The sequence below is a fragment of the Terrapene carolina genome, unplaced genomic scaffold (genome assembly GCF_002925995.2).
Source record: "Terrapene carolina triunguis isolate 2854851 unplaced genomic scaffold, T_m_triunguis-2.0 Scaffold62, whole genome shotgun sequence".
In the NCBI taxonomy this organism is placed as follows: domain Eukaryota; kingdom Metazoa; phylum Chordata; order Testudines; family Emydidae; genus Terrapene; species Terrapene triunguis.
In genome coordinates, this window is record NW_020664413.1 from 42,844,863 (window position 1) to 42,867,849 (window position 22,987).

Consider the following 22,987-nt stretch of genomic DNA (forward strand, 5'->3'; position numbering starts at 1 on the left):
GTAAGAGCCTTTGGTGAGGGACCTTGTCAAAGGCTTTCTGGAAATCTTAGATATTAGTTTGTTGGCAAATAAAGTATCATTAATCCGTAGGACACTGGATTGTGATCTGGTCTTTTCTGTAGTTCACCAGTGCACCTGAACCCAAAGTACTTAGGCCCTGATTCAGGAAAAGCACTCACACATGTGCTTAAGTGTTGTACTGAAGAGGGATGCTTTCCAAAACTGGGACTTTAGAAAAACAACACTATCTAGCCTCAAACTACAGAAAGAAGGAGCAAGTTACTAGTCAGGTCTTTCTGTTCTTTTGGTAGATTTCCCCTGGTGGTGACAGTCATGGTCAGGCAACTAAGTCTAAGCATATAAACTGCCAAGTACCCAGGGCCGGCTCTAGGTTTTTTGCGGACCGATGCAAAAACCACGCACACCCCCTGCCGCCCCAGCACTGGGCTCCCCCCCCACAAACGTGGGATCCGCTACCAGCACATGGCGGCCAAGCCCTGGCCCAGCCGCGACTCTGTCCCCATGCTGGTGGAGCTGCTGGGTGGCGCGGAGCAGGAGTACTTCCAGGTGGCAGTGTGGCTGCGGGGCGGCACGGAGAACACGGCCCCCTCCCTGGACTTTGTGGCGCTGCTGGTGGCCGAGGTGGATCAGTTCGTGCTCACCGCCCTCACCCCTGACATGCTGGCAGCCCAGGACCTGGAGAGCCCCCTGGACCTGCTGCTCTTCAGCCTCACCACGCCCTGGCCCAGCCCCGGCGGGCGGGAAGGCGAGGATCTCTGGCTGCGGGGCTACCTGCTCAGCACGGACAAGCCCAGCCAGCCGCTCACCTCCTCACATTCTCCGGGAGCCCCTCGCCGCCGAGCCCAGGCTCGGCTCCAGGGGACCCCGCTTCCCTCCCCCTCCCCGCTCCTCACACACTCCGGGAGCCCCTCGCCGCCGCAGCCCGGGCTCGGCTTCAGGGGACCCCGCTTCCCTCCCTCCCTGGCTCCTCACACACTCCAGGAGCCCCTCTCGCTGCCGCAGCCTGGGCCCTGGAGCCGAGCCCGGGCTGCGGCAGTGGTGAGAGGGGCTCCCGGAGTGTGTGAGGAGCTGGGGAGGGAGGGAAGCAGGGCCCAGGGTGCAGGAAGGGAGGAGGGGTCCTGCTGCCGCTGCGAGTCTCCCCAGGGCGGCGCGGCGTTTCCCCGCCCAAGTGGGCTGTGCAGGGCGCTGCCAGGCTGGGCAGGGGGCGCGGATCCCGGCTCGCGGGCTGACAGGGCCAGTGGCTTTGCTTGCCACCCCAAGCAAAAAAAAAAAAAAAAGGGGGGGGGGGAGCGGAGTGCCGCTCCTTAGGAAGTGCTGCCCCCAAGCACATGCTTGGAGGGCTGGTGCCTAGAGCCGGCCCTGCAAGTACCAAAAAAAGTTAAAAATCACAGTGTGGGATGTCATTACAAACTCACTTGCGAGTGGGCAAAATGTCATCCTAAATGGCTGGCATGAGCGTGGGCAGAACTGTAGAGGATTTAATTGGGAAAAGATGTTTGGAATAATTAGACGCACTGCTAGAAAAAATATAATGATACTCACATCAGAGTTAAAGCGAAGCTGACAGACATTACAGGAAATAACTTGTTTCTTCTTTGGGGGAATGGATACTCCAAATGTGTGGTTTATGACTGCTTTTTGCACAGGATCCATCTGGAGAGCAAATAATAAAATATTCAATTTACAACTTCACAGGACAATAAACAGTGCAGAAAAGGCTCAAAATAACATTTCCCCCCTGCAAGTTCCATTTTTTTAATAAACAGGAGGAAATAGTATTTCAAACCTCATAATAAAAATGATTAGATTTATCTCAAGTTAGGGAATTTGTATCATGCCAGAGTTTACAAAAAAGCAACTCAGCTACCCCCATCACAGACCACTGGATAGTCCACCTCCCTTACCACCCAGAGCACCACTATCACATCAAGAGGCAAGGAGTCCATAAGTCTCTCCTGCACCATATGCTGCTTTGATAGCCACACCACTAAGCATTCCACCTCCCCCAGAAGCACTAACGTTTGTTTGTCTCTTTCTTTGCAAGGAAAAGTATCAGCACTGTGGAAAGAGGGGGAGATAAGAGCCTTTGGTTTTTGTGGCACAAGTAAGCTCCAGAATCATCCTATGTAGTATACGTAGCTAAGCTGGCTTTGGGATGTAAAACTAGAGATAGGAGTTTGGGGGCATTAGAGGGAGCAGGGGACAATTTTAAATCTATATTTCCCCCCCACACACACTTTCTTCCTTGGTAATAAATTCCTATTTCTTTCCTTTTGGTGGGTTGGTAGCTATTCAAAACAGGCTACCCAATAAGCGACAGTTACCAGAGAAATCCACATCAGTGACAATGCTCCTGAGGGCCTTTTTTCTCAAGTCCAATTCCAAGGGCATATGGAAGGGGCTGCAAGTAGCAGCAAACCTGTAGCAGCTTCCCACTCACCTCACACACATAAATTAATTGGGAAAATCTTCTCTCATGGAGACATCTTTGTGAGAGGAGTTTCTTTACACACTCTTTTACAACACTTACTTGCCTGGAAAAATTGATTCATATTCCTCAAGGATTTCCAAAATAGAATTGATGAGTGATACAATCCAAGAGAATATTCAAGTAATGAGTACTACCCAGGAAGTGTTTAAAAATGACTTTGCACCAATTAAAGATGTAGCAGTTACCATACCAGAGAAAATGCTTTGACACTGAGAAAATAAGACACACTTGAGACAAACTGAAAACACAAAGTGTCTGAATCTTGAGCTTGACAGAGAATTCTCAGGAACTGGAACTAAAGAAGCCTTTCCTAAGTATCAGAACTCCTGCTGGATATCAAGCTTGCCTCCATTGGCAACTGAGAAGCCTGAAGGATTCCAGACAGCTCTATTGGTACCTCTGCTAACTCTGAGGAACTTGCTCAGGGTATTGAGGGGAAAAAATTATAATTGTTATCTCACATTTGTATCATGGTAGCAGCCATAAGCACCAGTTAAAAATAAGGCCCCATTGTGTGAGCCACTGTAAAAATACAAAGTAAAATGTAGTCCCCACCCCAGTTTAAAATAATGTATTTTACTTCTATATCTATACGTGTCTATACATGATTAATTTATTTAAAAGATAAGCATAGGTCTGGCAAAAATGGGGAGGAAAAATAGTGGTCTACAATGAACAAAGAGTTTAAATTTCCTAACTTTGTTTAGGGTTCCTACTCTTGGGGGAATTCTGTGTCACTGCACATGTGCACAATTCATGTGACGCACAGAATTTTTTTTTCCTGCAGAAAATACATTCTTCTGGAAATGTGCTGCAGTTACTCCTTTTGCCCACCAGGGGCCACTGTGGCACCAGAACAGCCCCAGCTTTGGATAGGGAAGAGACAGAGGCTGCCTTCCTCACAGCGCCCTATGGTGGGGCCAGTCGGGAGGCACAGGATATGGGGGAGATGGACATCATGGGGGACATGGGGCTGCAGTGGGGTCACAGACGAGTTCAGAAGTGTGGGGGGACAGACTGGGGTAGGGGCTGAAAGGGATTGGGAGTGCAGGGACTCATGGAGAAAGGAGTGGCTGAGTGGGGGCACAGGGACACATGGGGAGGGGGTGCAGGGACACATGGGGGAGGGGTGTCTGAGTGGGGTTGCAGGACCACATGGGGATGGAGGGAGAGGGATGCAGGGATACATAGGAATGGGGAAGGGAAGGGTGGCTGAGTGGGGGTGAAAGGACACATTGGGATGGAGGGGTGCAGAGACACATGGGGACAGGGGCAGATATGCCTGACTGAATGAGAGAAGGTAAGAGTCAGCCAGGGTCTGCATGGTGAAAGCTCCCTAATAATCCCTTCCTGCCCCCAAAAAACCTGTTCCATACTTCTCCCACCCACATCCAACAACCCTGGCTCTTTGCCAGCAATTACTTCCTTCTCCCTCATCTCCTCTGTTACCCCTGACTCCCCCAAGCCTTTGCACTACTTCTGAGGGGTGCAGGAAATAAGTTTCTGTATTGAAGTTTAAATGAATTATTACTCACAGCTCTGTATTGATATGCCTAGTAAGGCATCTATTTGTCAAAAAACATTTCCTGAATCTTTTTTGTTGTCTGTATTGTTACAGACATCGTTGCTGACAAGTGTTTTGAAACAAATTACCAAAATAATTGAAACTGGTGTGATTATGCAGTTAAATAAAATCTGCAGAATTTTGCAGAATTTTAAAATATTGTGTGCAGAATTTAATTTTTTGATGCAGAATTCCCTGAGGAGTAATTTCTCATCACAGGAGGGAGTAGTTTGATTTTTGCTAAAAGGTTATATTTTTCTTGCAGATTATTTTTCAGTCTCAGCAGTGATTTTCTTGCTACAATAATATACAAAAGAGCCATATGACTAGGATGATGCAAAGCTTGCATTTGACATTAAACTGAATTTGATAAAGAGATGGGGGAAGAAAGTTGAAGTTAGTTATTCTTTAGATCAGGTTTTTGCAGTGAATTAGCTACTTCCAGATTTTCTGAAGCTGGTGGCTAAATATTCTAGTTATCCCCCTTAAAACATTTTTGATGCTTCTGGAGAAAGAAAACTGCATTAGTGAGGATTTTCTTAATATAAACACATACATACATGTGCACACATACATACATTCAAGAAATATCTTTTGTAGCATAGCTAAGAGGTTTTCTATTACGTAACACTTAACTGATGAATAACTTTTTGGAATATAGTGAGATGCTGTCCCCATTACCTCCAATCCAAAAAAAAGGGTTTTGTAAAGTTCATAGCTAGCATTTATCCTTTTTGGAACTGTGATGTAATGTTTACCTGCTTTTGATAGTAAATACTGTATTTCACTGCCTTAAGAGTCATAGAAACAAAAATAATTAAAAAACAAATGCAGCTCAACTACAGCGGATTACTTTGCTATAAAATGATACTACAACATTGTCAAAGAAAAGCAACAAGAAAAATAATAAACTATAAAGCTTGACTAAAACATCATTGAAACATAGGGCTGGAGGGGACTGTGAGAGATCATTTAGTACAGCCCCCTGCACTGAGGCAGGACCAAGCTAACCTAGATCATCTCTGGCAGGTGTTTGTCTAACCTGTTCTTAAAAACCGTCAGATATTCCACCACCTCCCTTGGTAAATTGTTCCAGCACTTCGTTAGTGGTTTTTCATAATATCTAACCTAAATCTACCTTGATACAGATTAAGCCTATTACTTCTTGCCTACCATTTCCTCTCTCTAACAGCCCTTAACATATTTGAAGACTTATCAAGTCCCCACCCCCCAGTCTTTTTTTCTCAAGACGAAACATGCCCAGTTTTTTTCCAACATTTCCTCATAGGTCAGGTTTTCTAAAACTTATTTTTATTACTCTCCTCTGGACCCTCCAATTTATTCACAACTTTCCTAAAATGTGGCATCCAAACTGGACACAATACTTCAGCTGAGGCCTCACCAGTGCTGAGTAGAGTGGGACAATTACCTCCTATGACTTACATACAACACTTCTGTTACACCCCAGAATATTAGCCTTTTACAACTGCATCACATTGTTAGGTCATATTCAGTTTATGATCCACTATAGCCCCTAGATTCTTTTCTGCCTGCCTAGCCATTTAATACCCATTTTGTATACGTGCATCTGATTTTTTTCCTTACTCAGTGTAATGCTTCTTTATTGAACTTCATGTTGTTGATTTCAAACCAATTCTCTAATTGGTCAAGATCATTTTGAAATCTAATCCTGTCCTCCAAAATGCTTATCCTGCCCTTGAATGGTGATAGACTCTGGACTGACCCCTGGAGGTCCCACTAGATATGCCCTTCCCAGTTTGACAGCAAACAATTGCTAGCTATTCTGAGTATGTTCTTTCAACTAGTTGCATACTCATCTTATAGAAATTTCATCTAGACAACATTTCCCTAGTTTGGTTACGACAATGTCATGTGGGACTGTATCAAAATGATTAGAATGGAATAACCTCCCAGCGTTTCCAGAATACAGTGACAATGCTTAAGAATAACTCCAAAGCTAGAAATTAAGTAAAATTAAATACATTAAGCAAATTAAATAAAAATTAGTAAAACAATTTCTATTTCTGAACTCTACCCCTTATTGCATCACTCTACAAAATAAGCACACTGTAGCAGAATGCTGATCTAAAGTACAGGTTACGGAACTTCTGCATCCCAAACTTTTTGATCATTCATTGTATAATATTAATCTAGCAGAAACATATATGAGATCATATTTAGAATTTGCTCCTGTATCAAATTTGTTGGGATGTAACTGACATTTAAATGTTTGTACTTAATGCATTAGTATTTTAGCACAACGTATGTTTTGCTTTTTCAATTAAACAGCTAGACTTGCTAATCTAGAACAGAATAGTTTAGTGATGAAAAGTACCTCAACCCATCTGAAGTGTCTGAGATCAGTAAAAAGGAACAGTGAAGAAAACACTTATCTGCAGAACTACTAAAAAAGTAAAACCAGCAGCAATTCTCCTATGTACTCCAGATAATAATCCACAGATTAACATTAGGCAATTAGCAGTTTAGAAACTACAACACAGATTATGCATAAAATCTCAAATTCAAACAGATACAGCAGCACAAGGACAAACTCTCATGAACAATACAGAGCACCCAGCCTCCAGAAGCTACAGCTCAAGATTCCCAGGGGAGTAGTTGATGATCTTTCCCAAAGAGAAGAACTGAAAGCAGCCTGGTCATGATTAGAATTCAAGAAGGTGCAACATTAACAATTAATAGGATTTAAATATGTCAGAAACTAGGCTGGATTACAGCATGTTTGAATAGTAACATAGTATCTGTCTGCCAGAAGGTTAATGCTGTGGGGTAAACTGATCTGGGATCCCTAAATAAAATTAGATACATGTCGTTTTGAATAAGGGTGTAATTTGCTGATTTAGGTGGTGTTTGTAACTCATGGAAGCTCTGCGGTCTATCAAGTTCCAGTAGTTAAGAATGTTTTCTGTAAGAAAGATGAACATCCGATATATATTATATCTGCTATAAATACAAGAAACAATCTAGCATCTGGATGCTTATTATTTGGTCTATAATATGAGCTACAGGCATAGTAAAGAGTTAATAGATTTTGCACTGAAGGTGGGTGGTAATGATATTGAAGATTAAAAACCTTTTCTATTTCATTCTTTTATTGCAAATGCATATATGAAATAAAGGGAAAACCATTTGGGTTAAATAAAACTAAGCAGAAATAATGCCAAAAGCTTAAACCACACTCAAGCCTTTACTGCAAACCCATAATAACCTGAGCAATCCTTACTCACGCCATTAGTTGCAATGAAATCACCGTGACTACCTCTTGAGAGCACAGATTATTAGATTTGAGGGGATTGCAGCACTGGTCACTCATTTTTTTCCCCCTCTACACCTCCTGATTTCAGCCGGGACCAGAATCAGGAATATCCTCCTGATATTTACCTTACATTTATATAACTCCTTTCATTTCAAAGGCTCCCAAGGTGCTTCACAAAGTACATGGATAGCTGTCAGAAATGCAGTCATTTCTGGGGTGGAGGGAAGCAACAAAAAAGTCATGGTAAATTACAGAGCAGTAAGAAGGAGGAAAGGAAATGTTTGGTCAATAACACCAAAACAAACCCTACTGTTATACAATATATCAGGATCTCTGTTATTCATATATAGCAAAGAGAACTTTTTGTGCTATATTCACACACAGCTGCACAGAACCCTGTTTATGTACCTCAAAGGTGAAGAGCTGAGTTGAGCCTGCCAAGATGTGACCCACTTTTGTTCCAAGAAAGCTAGGTGTTTCCAAACCTTCTGCTTCAGCTAAGCTACCAAATACTACAAGATTAGCTATTCTTGCGACATTACAAATCTACCTATTCTTATGGATTTAAACTCTCTGGCAATTTGTAGTTCTGAAGCTTGGATAAGTATCTGGATGCCTATCTGAAAGGGAACTTTTGATTTTTGCCTATTACTAGAGAGGTATTGGTAATAAAACAAATGTGGCAGTCATCCAGCTTTGGGTGTATATTAACCTAGAGACATGGCTGCCATTTTTCTCCACTGACTAACTCTGGCACCAGCCTGGCCCAAGAACTCTCCTTTTCCTCCCATCATTTATATCCATACCTCTGTAAGGCATCCATGTGTTCTGCTGCCACTACTCCAAACTGATGAAATGTTCACCCAAACCTTTTCTCCTCTCACCTCAATGATTACAATTTCCACATTGATGCCTCTCCAAGTCTTGACTCTTCTGCCTCCGATGCCTGTCTTCTCTCACATCAGAAATACTGCAACTCATACTCTAACAACGCCATAGGCTCTCCATTCAATTCAAAATTGCCATCTGGTTTTTAAACACTCCTTGGAGTTGCTACAAATTATGAGAGACCCTGAGCGACATTTTGAAATTGTGTGCAAGGAAACTGGTTGTAAACTATATGTTGATAAGCGGATATAAAAGTTTAAATTGGTATAACTTCTGACTCAATGTGTGTTCAAAATCTGGGAGCCACCAATCGAGATGCCTTTTCTCCCATCCTGCTCTCATAGAACCCTTTTAAAAATCTACAGCTAAAGCAACTAATAATTGATTTGCTGGCACAATCAGCTCTACTGCTTTATAAACGCAATCTTGCAATGTTTTCCATTTATGAACTGAGACAGTGTGTCACACATAATTACCTACCCATCGGTAAGGCATGGGTTTACGTTTTAAATGCTGGTATTTATACAAACCCATTAGACAACTCTTCCATTTTTTTCTTTTATTATTTAAAATAAATAGTTAGGCAACCAGTAACAAGCAAACTCATAGGTTCAGATCTAGTCTATTTTTCAACTTCTCTCTAGAGCACTAGGCTTGATGCCAACACGATTTCATTCTGCATTTCAACTTTAAACCTCCTCAGGAGAGGTGGACATGCTGCCATGATGAAGAACCACTATATATGGGAGCTTAATTCAAATTCTGTCATATTAACACCCTCTCACACCTTCTCTCTCCCCAGTACTCTACATATTTTGATAACTGATAAGAGTTATGAAGATAGACACATTTATTCAGAACAGAGCACACATTTAAAATGTCCACTGTAAAAATCCCAGATTGACAGTAGAAAAAGTTGAATGTGAAAACAATTAAAATATTAGGCAAATAAATGCTATTCCACCCCAGTCCTCTGCTCAATGATAAATTATGCACTTCGGCAAGAATCATTTACAATTCTCTACTACTACTACATTTGTCACAATACACAGTATATAACATACACACACGCTTAGAGAAATGTTGCTATAACCTTTGTCACTGGGTCAAAGCCAAGTGTAATTTAAGATTCAACTGAACAGTGTATTATAATATTTTTTTCTTGCTCATTTTACATTACCAGACACCCTGGAGTCAGCCCTGATGACACTCATTGTTTTTGATTTTGAAAACCATCAATGTTCTCTGCTGTAGTATGCCCTGCTGGTGTATTGTAAAATGTTTTGGAGTTGGAAAAGTCACACACACACACAAGTGGTGGGGATTTGAGGTAAGACAGCTTCCTCAAAATCCCTAGCAGTTGACTGCAAGAACATGAGGATAGCCAATTCTAGAAGAAAGAATAGTAACTCCTAATTATGGTCATCTGTGATAATCTTGTCACCTCATTGAGGGGTGCTCCTAACATCATCATCTTTATATAGCTATTATGTGCTTTGATTCCTTAATTACACATAGTATCAGCACAAAGGGTGAAACCCTAGTTTCACTGAAGTCAATGGCAATACTCCCATTGATTTCAGTGGGGCCAGGATTTCATTGGAAGATTTCTCTCTGCCATCATTATTGTTTTTCAGTACTGGCCTTGCTTTTCCTGTGTGAGCACAGGTAGGGTGCAGAAGTGCCTGAGGTAGAAATCAGAGTTGAGGGATGGTTTTATCAATATCATTGTATGTCTTCCTCACCCCCCAGTGGTTCCCATGATGGGAGAAACTCTGGACTCTGTCGGTGAACCCTATAGCATTTGCCCCAAATCAGCACTGATCACTTTGTGAACTGTGCCAGCAAGTTCCAGGTGTGGAATAACATGTGTGGCTGTGACCCCCACTCTGGAACTTCTCACTGGCCTGGGGATTCTATCCTGGGCTCTATCAGTGAAACTGAGCCCCAAATAGTCTAATAAAATGACAAATTTAAAAAGCATATAGTAATTCATTATTCCCCATTTGCTGATGTGCCAGACAGTACAGAAATACACCAAAAACTATGTTAAAATTATGTGCAGGGCCCAGACAGAGAAAATTCAGAGTTCAGGTTTCTGCTCCATCCTAACAGTCCCTGATTTGTTACTGTCCTGCAGTGTTCCCAGAGCTGGGAGTGTCTGTGCCCCAAATGTTACACAGTAATGGTAACTGAGGCTAGATTAGAAATTTCAATTCTTTACCTTCTCCCTTCTGGCAGTGTAAATTAGGCCTTTATAATTTGTTTTGAATTCTGCATTATTTTTATTAGCAGCCATGAGTACTAGGTTGAGTATTTGGCATTGATTTTCTGTCTCCCAACCGTACCATTTAGGCTCCCCTCCCTTCCCTTTGCCTATATGGAGCGGGGAGGCTGTGCCCACAGAAATGGGGAGTACTGCCTCTGTAGCATGTTTTCCCACGAAAACCCCTTTTTGGTGGATTGATGGGAAACAGGCAGGCTTGGATGGAGCAAGACAAAATCTGTTTCTACTCCACCAGATTTTCCTTCTACCTGCTTAAATCCACAGGGTGCAGCAATGGAGGGTACTGCAAGCAAACTCTTCAGTAATGTATGGGTTTGTGGATTTTAAGGCCAGAAGGGACCATTATGATCATCTTGTCTGACTTCCTGAGTAGCACAAGCCTTTGACCCTCATCCAGTGGAGAGTTACCCTTCCCTACTATGAAATCCCATAACTTGTGGTTACCAGAGCACTGTTTTTTAGAAAGACATCCAATCTCCATTTAAAAGTTCCAAGTGATGATGAATTTACCACCTCCCTCAGGAAACCATTCCAATGACTAATTACCCTCACAATTTAAAAGTTGAGTCGCATTGTTAGTATAAATTTTTTCTTACTTCAACTTCTAGCCAGTGAAACTGGTGCCTGTCTCTCTTAGATTGAAGGGCAGCCTGAGTACGACACCTTCTCCATGCGTAGGTACTTACAGATTGTAATCGCATCACTTCTTAACCCTCTCTTTGTTAGGCTAAATAGATTAAGCTGCTTAAGTGTCTCATGATAAGGCATCTTTTCCAGACCTCAGATCATTTTGTAGCTTTTCTCTAATACCTCTCCAGTTTTTCCATCATCTTTTGTGAAGTGTGGACACCAGAACTAGACAGTATCCCAGTAGCAGTTTAACCAATACTGTAATATTTTCCTGGCCCTAATCAATATGCCCCTGTATCTTCATCCGAGGATTGTATTAACCCTTTTGGCCACAGCCTTGCACTAGGAGCTAATGTTCTCCATCACCATCATGGTCACTAATCCTTCTCTGCCACCCTGTGCTGAGACCTAGGGATTTACTATCATTCACACTGTTAGACCTTCCTTTACCTGACCCTGAAAGATGTTATGAACAGATCATACAAGGAGAAAATAACCAGATGAGATCGCCATCTCTATGGCAGTGCCTTGAAAAACTCTTGAGATGTTATTCTAAGATGCCTACTATTCTCCATCTCATGCGTTAATTTCCACCTCACTCCTACCTCTCTTTTTTTCCCCTTCTAATAATAGTCTGACTCAAACAAACATAATCTTGCAATGCTTTGCTATGCCCAGTTTGGCAGCCTAAGCGTAAGGCCCAACAGCCTGACTTCAGTAAAACTTTGCATCTCAGAAATCAGCCAAGAAAAAGGTTTTCAGAGCAAGGCATGTCAAATTCCCTACCCAAGGAGTGGCTAGTTGAGTAGTGCACCATTGCCAACTCTCTACCCATGGTCTGTCAAGAATTGAACTACAATCAGACACAAAAGTTATATTTTCTGATCTTTTGCTATTCTCTTTCTTTTCTCCCTTTATGTGTGTCTCTGTCTTGTTTTGTCTGAAAAATAAACAAGTTCAGACTTTAATAAAAAAAAAATAAACTGTTATCTAAAACTAGATCTCCTTCCTGCTCCCTCCAGCAATGAGAATTAAGAAACATTCAAGCAAGGGATTAGGCCTTTAAAAAACTCTACAGAGACAGATTCAGAAACTCAGAAAAATGCACATTTATGGGAATTTATTTTTTACTTACTATTTTGGGGGGAGGTTGACTGTTCTCTCTTCCCCCCATTCATTATTTTTGTATGTGTTTAATAAAGGCTAAAAATAATTTCTTGTTTGGTGCTGTTCAGTGTGGGAACTGAGCCCCTGGAAAGAATATGCTGTGCATACATACTACTGGTGCTGTAAAAAATAGAAAGTAATGAAGAGGATAATTTTAAAAACTATAATAAACTAAACCGCTTGTCTGTTCTTTACAAAGATCCTGGCTCAAACTATTAAGAATCAGAAGGACACTCCACAGGAAAAGTACTGACAGAGGGCCCAGGCCCCTATGCAGGATATTCTCAGGAGGGGAGCACTGTTCTCTAAAAAAAACTGGGTTTATAATGTCAGTGACAACTGATCCTTAACTGGAGAATGGTATTCAGGATACCATCCTGAACTGTTTACATGACAGGTTCCCCTTATGGCAGGAAATGTTACATTTCAGATAAGACTGCTAGTTTGAAGCTGATGTAAACAACCTAAAAGATGCTGAAGACACTTCAGGATAAGTGCACTGACAAAAGAGATTTCACCCAGAGAGAGAGAAAGAAATTGGTGAATTTGAGACTAAAGGTTTCCTTTTTATTGGAAATGGAATCCAGCTTGAGAGTATTAAGTTAACAGCTTCTCTTTTAGCTCAGCCAGCGTACACCACTGCTATTACATTAGTGTCTGTATGGAAAATATACAGGACTGTGAAATGCAAACTAGTAAAGACAAGTCAGAAATTCAAGGGAGGAAGCTCTAATGGTGAGCATAAGTTTGGGAATATGGAAATCTGGGATCTACTAGGGGCTCTACTGACTCACCATTTAACCTTAGGCAAGTCACTTAAACTCTTTGCTTTGTATTACTCATCTGTAAAGTGATGGTTATAGTATTTACAACCTCACAGAGATGTTGAGAAGGCTATTTAAAGTGTTTAAAGCACTTTATGATCCTCTGATGAAGATGTTATGTAACTGTTATTTATTATTACTGACGCTGTTACTCAAAAATCTGCTCACATTTGGAAAAAACACACCTATTTTTGCCTCCAGATCTGGGGTGGGGGTGGGAGGGGGAATGAAATCATGTTACTGTTTCTAAGACGTGCAAGAAGTCAAATCCTTACTCAAAATGTGTCTCTTTATATTAAATGTTTAACATACACTGAAAGCAGAGTTATTCTGGTTACAGTGAGTCTGTTAGAATGAGACAAGAAAATCTACATGAAAAAATGCTGATGTGAGGGGAAGCAAATGTGGCTCTAAGCCCCCTTTTCATCTCCCCTGAACTTGGAACTGGCTGGGGATTGAACAATCCCTTTCCCTAGAAGAGGGCTGCTCTAAATTGTGCTAGCTGGAGGAATCCCCTCTCACCCCCAGAATGCTCATGGTATGAAGGATAGAGGGTGTGGGAAGTACAGACTTTATGCCATCTCTGGATGATATGGAAATTCCCAGCATCCCCACCAAAGCAGCTTTAAGTCCCCTTTGTGATGCTGAGCCGTACAAAAGAACTTAGGCTGGGCCAAGTATGTGGGGAAGGAAAAAGACATGAGAAGCCTAATCTTTACTGGCCAACTCTAACACTGCTACTTTCCATATACATATAAAATACAATAGCAAGAGAGAGGAAACAAGTAGGGCTGTCAAGTGATTAAAAAATTAATCGTGATTAATTGCACTGTTAAACAATAGAATACCATTTATTTTAAATATTTTTGGATGTTTACTACATTTTCAAATATGTTAATTTCAATTACAATACAGAATATCAAGTGTACAGTGCTCACTTGATATTTATTTTTGATTACAAATATTGGCACTGTAAAAAGCTAAAAAAATGTATTTTTCAATTCTCCTCATACAAGTACTGTAGTGCAATCTCTTTATCATGAAAGTTGAACCTACAGATGTAGAACTATGTACAAAATAACTGAATTCAAAAATGAAACAATGTAAAACTTTATTGCCTACAAGTCCACTCAGTCTTACTTCTTGGTCAGCCAATCACTCAGACAAACAAGGTTGGTTACAATTTGCAGGAGATAATGCTGCTTGCTTCTTGTTTACAATGTCACCTGAAAGTGAGAACAGGCGTTCACTTGGCACTGTTGTAACTGGCGGTGCAAGATATTTACGGGCTAGATGCGCTAAAGATTCATATGTCCCTTCATGCTTCCACCACCATTCCAGAGGACATGCTTCCATGCTGATGATGGGTTTTGCTTGATAATGATCCAAAGCATTGCAGACTGACACATGTTCATTTTCATCATCTGAGTCAGATGCCACCAGCAGAAGATTGATTTTCTTTTTTGGTGGTTTGAGTTCTGTAGTTTCCGCATCAGAGTGTTGCTCTTTTAAGACTTCTAAAAGCATGCTCCACACCACGTCCCTCTCAGATTTTGGACGGCACTTCAGATACTTAAACCTTAGGTTGAGTGCTGTAGCTATTTTTAGAAATCTCATATTGCTACCTTCTTTGCGTTTTGTCAAATCTGCAGTGAAAGTGTTCTTAAAACGAATATGTGCTGGGTCATCATCTGAGACTGCTATAACATGAAATATATGCAAAATGTGGGTAAAACAGAGCAGGGCACATACAATTCTCCCCACAAGGAGTACAGTCACAAATTTAATTGATGCATTATTTTTTAATGAGCATCATCAGCATGGAAACATATCCTCTGGAATGGTGGCCAAAGCATGAAGGGGCACACGAGTGTTTAGCATATCTGGCATGTAAATACCTTGCAATGCCGGCTACAAAAGTGCCACGTGAATGCCTGTTCTCACTTTCAGGTGACATTGTAAATAAGAAACAGGCAGCAGTATCTCCTGTCAATGTAAACAAACTTGTTTGTCTTAGCGACTGGTAGAATAAGAAGTAGGACTGAGCGGACCTGTAGGCTCTAAAGTTTTACACTGTTTTGTTTTTGAGTGCAGTTATGTAACCAAAAAAAAAAATCTGCATTTGTAAGTTACACTTTCACGATAAAGAGATTGCACTTCAGTACTTATATGAGGTTAATTGAAAAATACTATTTCTTTTGTTTATCATTTTTACAGTGCATATATTTGTAATAAAAAATAATAATATAAAGTGAGCACTGTGCACTTTGTATTCTGTGTTGTAATTGAAATCAATATTGAAAATGTAGAAAAACATCCAAAAATATTTAATACATTTTAATTGGTATTCTATTGTTATAAATGCGATTAACTCAAAAAAAGTAATCGTGATTAATCGCATGAGTTAACTGTGATTAATTGACAGCCCTAGAAACAATATACTCACTAGAGCACATTTTTATTATAGCCATGTTGCAAAATCCCAAATATAGAGATGAAAGGCAGACCAGAGCTGAGTCTGCCATTGGTAACTGTCATCCGCTCCTTGTAATCAACTAAGGGAGCAATGTGTTTTCTTGACTTAAAAATCAATAGCCTTTTGATCAGAAAAAACACATTAACCAATATCCTTTGAAGAACTTCTGGTAAAAGTAAAGTATGGAAGGGAATCAATGAAGGATTTCTTCATGATAATCCGATTTAACCTGAAACTTAAAGAAAGAATAGGTCTTGCACATGAATTGAGAAGATAAGGACAAAAGTCTCAATAGAAAAGTAGAAGCTTCTCCTTACCAGCTGCAATTTGTGTGCAACTATAACAGGGTCAGCACCCGCCTCACGAGCGCCAGCTCCTGGTTGATGTGAGCCTGCCTCACAAGAATATGGAAATCTGGGATCTACTAGGGGCTCTCCTGCCTCACAAGAGCACCCCACGTTCTGGTCAGGTGTAAGCCTGTTATTTCTTAGTTCTTGGTTGGAACAGGGTGGCACTGGCCTCTTGTGAGTGCCCCTCTGGCCGATTGTTTCTTCAGCACATCTTCAGTGACCGGAGCTGTCTGCAGGTGGAACAAAAACAAACCCCTTCCAGGGTATACAGTCTTTACATTCCTGCCAAGGCTTCCTCCCTAGAGACACTGCTCTCCTGTAATAGTCCAACAGGGATCCATCGTGGTACCCTCAGTTGTGTGTCCCCTTTTCAGCAGCCCTAGGTGGGCTCAGCCTTTAACCAGACCAGCAGGGCCCATCATGGTACTCTCACTTGGTCTGGCTAGGCTCTTGGCTCAGTCTTTGCTCAGCCCCACAGCTAGCCCGGAGCTCCTTCTTAGCTCCCCTGGTCTTCAGCAGCCCTCTCTGGACACAGTCCTGCCTGCACTGAGCTGTCCATGGTCGTGCTGCTCTTCCAGCCATCCAGGCACCCGATATTTCCTCTTCTAGCTCCAGGCAGCAACTGACTGCTCTGCCTCTGCTGCTTCTTTTTATATGGCCCTTCTGGCCCCGGATTGGCCACTCCAGCAGCTCCTCTGATTGGCTGTTTCCCATGCAGCCACTCTGGCCCACCTGGAGGACTTCTCTTCCACTCTTTTCTGGGACAGGGTCAGGCAGAGCCATGAGGCCTCCAGCAGAGGACCTCCAGACCTAGTCCACACTGTTACAGTGACCTTCACTGTCAACCCCCCATAGATTATACATTGTACTCACCCAGTTTGAAAAAGTGTCAGGAGCCTGGATTACCGGGTGCAATATTCTGGCAGAATAAAAATTCATTCCTGGCTATTTGCATGGAAGAATACACCATAGCTCTGAGTAAGGGTTGGGTAAAGCCACTAGTATAAAACCAGCATGGATGTGAAGAGAATTCTTTAAGACTTCTTTTTCTATTAGACGGACACACATTGAGAATTTAGATTTTTCTAAGAGCCTACTGTACAAGAGTTATCACTGAAACTAACGTGGTGCTGCATATGCGGCCATCTTGTTCTAGGCTATATTTTGCTAATATGAGCTGCGAGAAGAGTTGTTTTTCTCATACTGTATTTGCAAAACATCCTTCAATGTTCTAATACCTAAAATATTTATAGCTAACAAACTAAATAGCTTTCTTGTTTCTCTAAACAAGCTTGTACCTCTAATAAAAGGAAAGCACTTCCACCAAGATAAAGATTTCTTGGCTTTTCCCTGTGCTGACCTATAAAAGAAATGAACTGCTAAAGTGTCGAAGAAATTGGTTTCAAACATTTTGCAATAATACATAGAAAAGGTTAAGAAACAGATTTTCTGAGGACTTAATGTGGCCTTTTATTTGCACTTAGAGCAAGTGACAAAATTCTTGCATACACATAGCATTTTTATATGAAATTAGGTAGACAGCTAATTGCTTGATTTGTGCACAAAATTAGAAGTAGTTTTTGAAAATTTGCATCTCAAACCTCAAGTCTAGGCATTAGACTAGAAAAAGGTTGTCTAACCTGTCTTTTCTAAGAGAAAGACATTCAGCTGATTCCCTACTTGTAGGTATGGTCCCCTCTTGATAATTGGTCAAAGATTGCTACAGGGGCCTACCCATTAACTTCCAGAACTATTGAAATATTTAAACAATTACACACATATAGGGAGATTTCCCTCTAAATATAGTTCAAATTAGGTTAGCTAGGATCTTTCTTGCATTGGCAACAAAATGGATTAGAAGACTTTAGAGAGTTCTCCTCCCCCCCCACCCATTTCTAGAGTCTATGACCTAACAAAGAGTAGCTCTCTAAAGAGAGTCCTAATAGGAGTTTGCCAACCCATGTGTGTATGTATATTTACAAGTGGTGCAAGTTTCAACACCTATAGTTATGATTGTCCAGCAGTTCCTGTTATAAGACCCTGTTTTCAGTTGATAATAATTTTGTAAAACTTTAATTGTTTGTCCTGAAATTTTCTTTGTCAGGTGTGTGCCTAAGGCTGAATTCTTCTAGAAAGCTTCAGCAAAAATGATTCAACTATTTCCAAGAACAAGATTAGGGGAAAACACTTTGTTTTGCCCATGTTAGCAAATTGGTTGTAAGTATTTTGCTGCGATGCATGGACTTGAAATTTGGCAGGGAGATCACCCTGGTGTCAGGGATATGCCTTTTGCTATGCCCATGAAAAACTGACCAAATTTGGCTCTTGAAAAAAATCTCAGTTCTTACATGCTCAGTAGAGACTTGTTAGTTTTGCTGCTAAATTCTTTGAAGAGTATTTGTAGTAAGCAAACTCCAGCTCCTACATGCTCAGCAGGATTTTCCCTGCAATTGTTACTCTAAGCTCCTGTTGTGCTCAACTGAAAACAGGGAGACTGTCTTTCATGTGCCTAACCTGCTGGCATCTAAGCTGCGACCAGAAGGAGGAAGTAGCTTGACGTAGCATACAGAAAGGCGAGGACATAGGGAAAGAGGTTGCAGAAGCCCGAGGACAGAAAGAAGCACATAGGGACGGGGAGGATAGGAGCAAGGGAGGTTGGGGGCAGATGGGAGGGGAGGTGGACAGAGACAAACTTACTGCAGGACAGCGGCAGAAGTGTCCATTACTACTAAAGCACATTTCCTTACGGAACCTGGAATTGAATCTAGGAGTCCTGAGTCTATACTTCTCTTTGCTGTCAGCAAATAGCTGTGAAACCCATTGGCAAAGCGTCTGGTTCACATAAAACATAACAGCCTGATCTCCATTCACTAATTTTAACTGTGTTCCAGCATCGCCAACACATGATTTTATTGCAAGTCTTCCAATATTTGGTGTTTTTTGTAAAGCCCCACCTCTTGGAGTCGGATAGAATCTCAGCTTTCATTTACCCCCTCCCCCCATTTCTACCCCTCTTAATTTTGGATAAAATTGGGGAAAGGTAAACCCTAATGGCACAAAAACCAGGAGGCAAATAAAAAGTCCAAAAATGTACTATTTTATTGTCTCGATTTTTGGGACCCAACTAGTGATTTTTTTTAACCCTGTGGTTGACAATGTTGCTATTCTGTCTTCTTGCCTATTGATTTGTTTTGTGGTAAATTACTATGTGGCAATCAGGGACTGCTGCTGCCCTCTGCATTGGCTGTACTTAGTGCAATAGTGTGGCTTTGTGCGTGAGGAGAGGATACGTGAAAGCTGACTTGTTCATGTCTCCAAGGCCTGGGGCTTTAAGAAAAATACCAAATAGTGGGAGACTTGCAATAAAATCCTGAGAGCTGGCAACGCTGGAACACACTCACACACTCTGGACTTGCTGCGGAGAGCCACAGGAGCTACACGCTCCTTGTTACCCAGCATCACTACCTCTTTTTGGGTTGCATTGGTATGTTACAGTCCCTTCCCCAGGTAAGTGTGGAAGCATGGCAGCAGCATGCCTGGGGAAGCTTCCTGATGCAGCTCACCATTGGTTCCTAAGGCAGCTTATAAACTCTTTATTATGGTTTTCCTTGTGGGCACATTGTGGGGAGCTTGTTCAATTAGCTGCTGGTAGATAGGGCTTTGGGGGCAGCTCTTCCCAGGCACACACTGGTCTCTGGGGTAGTATGCCGGGGGGGGGGGGGGGGGGCAGTCAGCCCAGCACTTCAGATAAGGGAGGCTCAGAGCAGCTGGGCAGGTTACATAGTGCAGATATAAAGAAGGGAGGATGCACTGGCCTACTCTTTTCTTATGGGAACTGGAGGAGGCTGCTGTTGCTCCAGTGCTGTTCCTGCTCCCTACGGTGCTGCTATTGCTGAACTCCTGCTCCAGAGCATGTTCTGGAACTGTAGCAGACACCCTCATCTTCCCCACCCCATTTCTTAAGTAGCTGCAATTCAGCCCCTGTTGGGGAAAGGACAGGCTTCTCCTGCTGCAGCAGAGCCCTGTCATCCGAGTGCACCTGTAAGCAGACACTTGCAAGTCTGAGTGGGAGAGGGAGCTCACTGGGAGCGGTCCTGCTAGGCTCCCATCTTGAATCTGCTCATCACAGGACTCCCTACAGGAGAACAAATCTGATCCGTGGGGGAGAAGAGAAGGCAAAGGAGGAGCAGAAAACAAAAATATAAGGAACAAAAACTGAAAAGGAGAAACAGGAAGAGCAATGAACTCTCCTGGATATAGTCGTGTGTGACAAAGTGAGGTTTTCCTCTTGTTATGTTGTATGTGGGTGTATGAAAGTCTTACTGTTTTGCATGAATACTGTGTGCCTCAGTTTCCCTGTGTCTTGCACCAGTGCCTAGGTGGTGGGGATAAGGGTGTGTGACTTTTGCTGAGACTCTCGGCGGTCTGTGAGGCTGCTCCAGCTGCCTGCATGTAAGCTATGGATGGTGCCCTTCGTAACCTGAGTACCAGGTGACATGTTGCCCAGGAAAGCGACACAAAGACTGGAGGAGGAGCAACGGGCATGTCGGAGGCAAGGCAGCAGGGTCAAGTTTAGTCTGCTGTGGGGGACTCAAGGAGGTGGGGAGTCCAGGGCGTGTGGGCCGGGGTTCCCCCAAGATGGACTTGGCTGAAAGTCACTGATTTCTGTGCTAACAAGTTCTGTTCTACCCTGTGTTCCTGTCAACTAATAAACCTTCTGTTTCACACACTGGCTGAAAATCACGCCTGACTGCGGAGTTGAGTTGCAGGGCTGTTTGGCTTCCCCAGGAGCCCCACCCAGGCAAACTCATTGCAGGAAACGCACGGTGTGAAAAGGGATGCTGAATGCTCCGAGGTCAGATGCAGGAAGGCCGAAGCTGTGTAAGCTTCTTGCCCTGGAGACAGCGTGCTCAGAGAGAGGAGGCATGCAACACCAGAGTCTTGACTGGCTTCATACAGAGCAGTTCCAGGGCATCGGCCTGGTGACTCCATGACATGTCTGGAGTGAGTGGCCCTGAGCTGCCTGCCCAGGACTAGAGCAGAGACAGCGGCTTCTGACAGTAAGTTATCAGGCAGCTATTCCCTCCCACCAACCTGGCTCACCTGGACTGACAGCTATGGATGCCTCTGTCCAGTTTGTGAGAGAGGACCCATATATGAGTACAGAATCAGCCTATGTGCCCTGCTTGAAGAGGAATAGGCATTGCAGCAATAACTAGACCACGGTACCCTCCGAGTTCTCCAAAACGGAAAGGTGCGAGTTGGCATTTAGAAATCAATCAGGATCTAGTTAGATGTGGAATATTTCACTAACATGAAAGCTGTCACTGAGATTATAATGCTTGATTATCCCTGAGGCCAAGGCAAACTCAGAAGGAAAGCATATGAATTGCTGATTATTTTCTACTATGATACTCAGAAACTGTTTGATATTGCTTTTACACAGTAACAGAATGACAATTTGCTTGTATTATTTTGAAGAAATTTACATCATGGAGTGCTGCTCTCTTCCAAAATCCACTCTTCTGAGGAGATAGTAGAAACCTTCTAGTCTTTGGGAAAACATACACCTCTCATTGTAGATGGCACTGCGAGCAACAAGGTAGGCTACTCAACACTTTCTAATAAAAGATCCTATTTTCAATTGCTTGTCACTAGAGCTGGTTGAGAACTCTGACTGAAAATTCACTTCCTGCAAAATCAAAATTTTCTGTGGTAAAACTGCAATTTCCAAGAACGGAATTTTATTGTATAACTGAAATTCTATTTCCCAGCTAGTTATAACCTTGTGCATATGCATTGTGCTACACTTTTTGCTACCTGATCACAAACTATTTTTTCTGCAAGACCACAGCCTCATTCAGTACACAGAATGGATGGTGATCAGGCAATTAATCATAGCTGGGTGCTGAAAGAGGCTGTTGTCTGTAGGATCCTTGCCTTATTTGTTGCAGGAGCTAGAAGTTGTGTGGTGAATGAGGCAGTGATTATATAAGACTGTATCATAATGCATATGCATAAGGGGCCAAATTAAGGTTGCACAGGCATCCTTAATTATGACATTTCCTAACTTTTGAGTGCTTGTCTTTGCAACCTTAACGTTTTTATCTTAGTGTTTTTTTTAATGTAATAATACATTTCCTTCAGAGATAACTTCAGCTGACATGCTTGTAAGTGATGGGTGATCTACCCTATTGTTTTAACAGTAGATGTCTAAAAATATACTTGTCTAGAATCAATTACTTAACCAATTTTGGAAGGTTTTAATGATTTCTAAACATACAATTTTTTGCAGGCTAAAAATGAACTCAGATTAATAAGCACATTTTTGTACAGTATGTTACCTGTAAATTGGGTATACAACTCATAAAATGCCATATCTTACATACAAAGGGCTAGATCCTCAGATCCATGTGTCAATTTACACCAGCTGAGGATCCAGCCCAAGTTGTACATATAGGGTTCTGCTATGGATGAGTTAGAGCTGTGCAGTACAGGGAAGATCAGTAGCTGAGCAAAGGTCTTTTAAGTCATTATTTCGATTCAGTAGGAGGGTAAACAGTATCTGAAGGCTGACTGGGGAAGCACACTTGAGGTGACAGTTGCTACACTTCTGTTAAAGGGGTACTCTGCAATCAAGGTCCAGTTCCTGGCAGGGCCATGCCTACTCTGACACTTTCCATGCACTTTGCCCGGACACGCATTTGCTGGCCTTGTTAGTGCTGTCTGCATTGGCTAGCTTCCCCCTTAGCACCCTGAACAGCAGCAACCAATCGAAGGCTCCTCCTTACATAAATATCACATAAATATCCGTCCATTTTTGTCCCCCATCTACTGCACCCACACAGGGAGGCAGCAATTTGATTTAAATTACATCTTAAATATAAGGCCAATGGTGGGCTGAATTTACCTCCTCATAGATAGAATATACGAGTAATTAAAATCCAGAGCCAACACATATTCTAAAACTTCTTATTGAGCCACACAAACAATT

The 22,987-nt window shown here is 42.2% G+C and overlaps 1 protein-coding gene across 4 annotated transcripts in view; it reads right to left on the reverse strand.

Annotated features, from left to right (window-relative positions):
- The window catches only part of ZNF385B (zinc finger protein 385B), a 240,519-nt gene that overhangs the window by 56,677 nt on the left and 160,855 nt on the right, over positions 1–22,987 (reverse strand). For 3 of the 4 annotated variants that reach the window (XM_024204029.3, XM_024204036.3, XM_024204031.1), the window contains one exon: positions 1,564–1,674. In XM_024204029.3, the coding sequence (XP_024059797.1) occupies positions 1,564–1,674 (111 nt within the window). Of the gene's footprint in view, positions 1–1,563; positions 1,675–22,987 lie in introns of those variants that run through there. The other variant, XM_024204037.1, reaches the window with a different exon arrangement.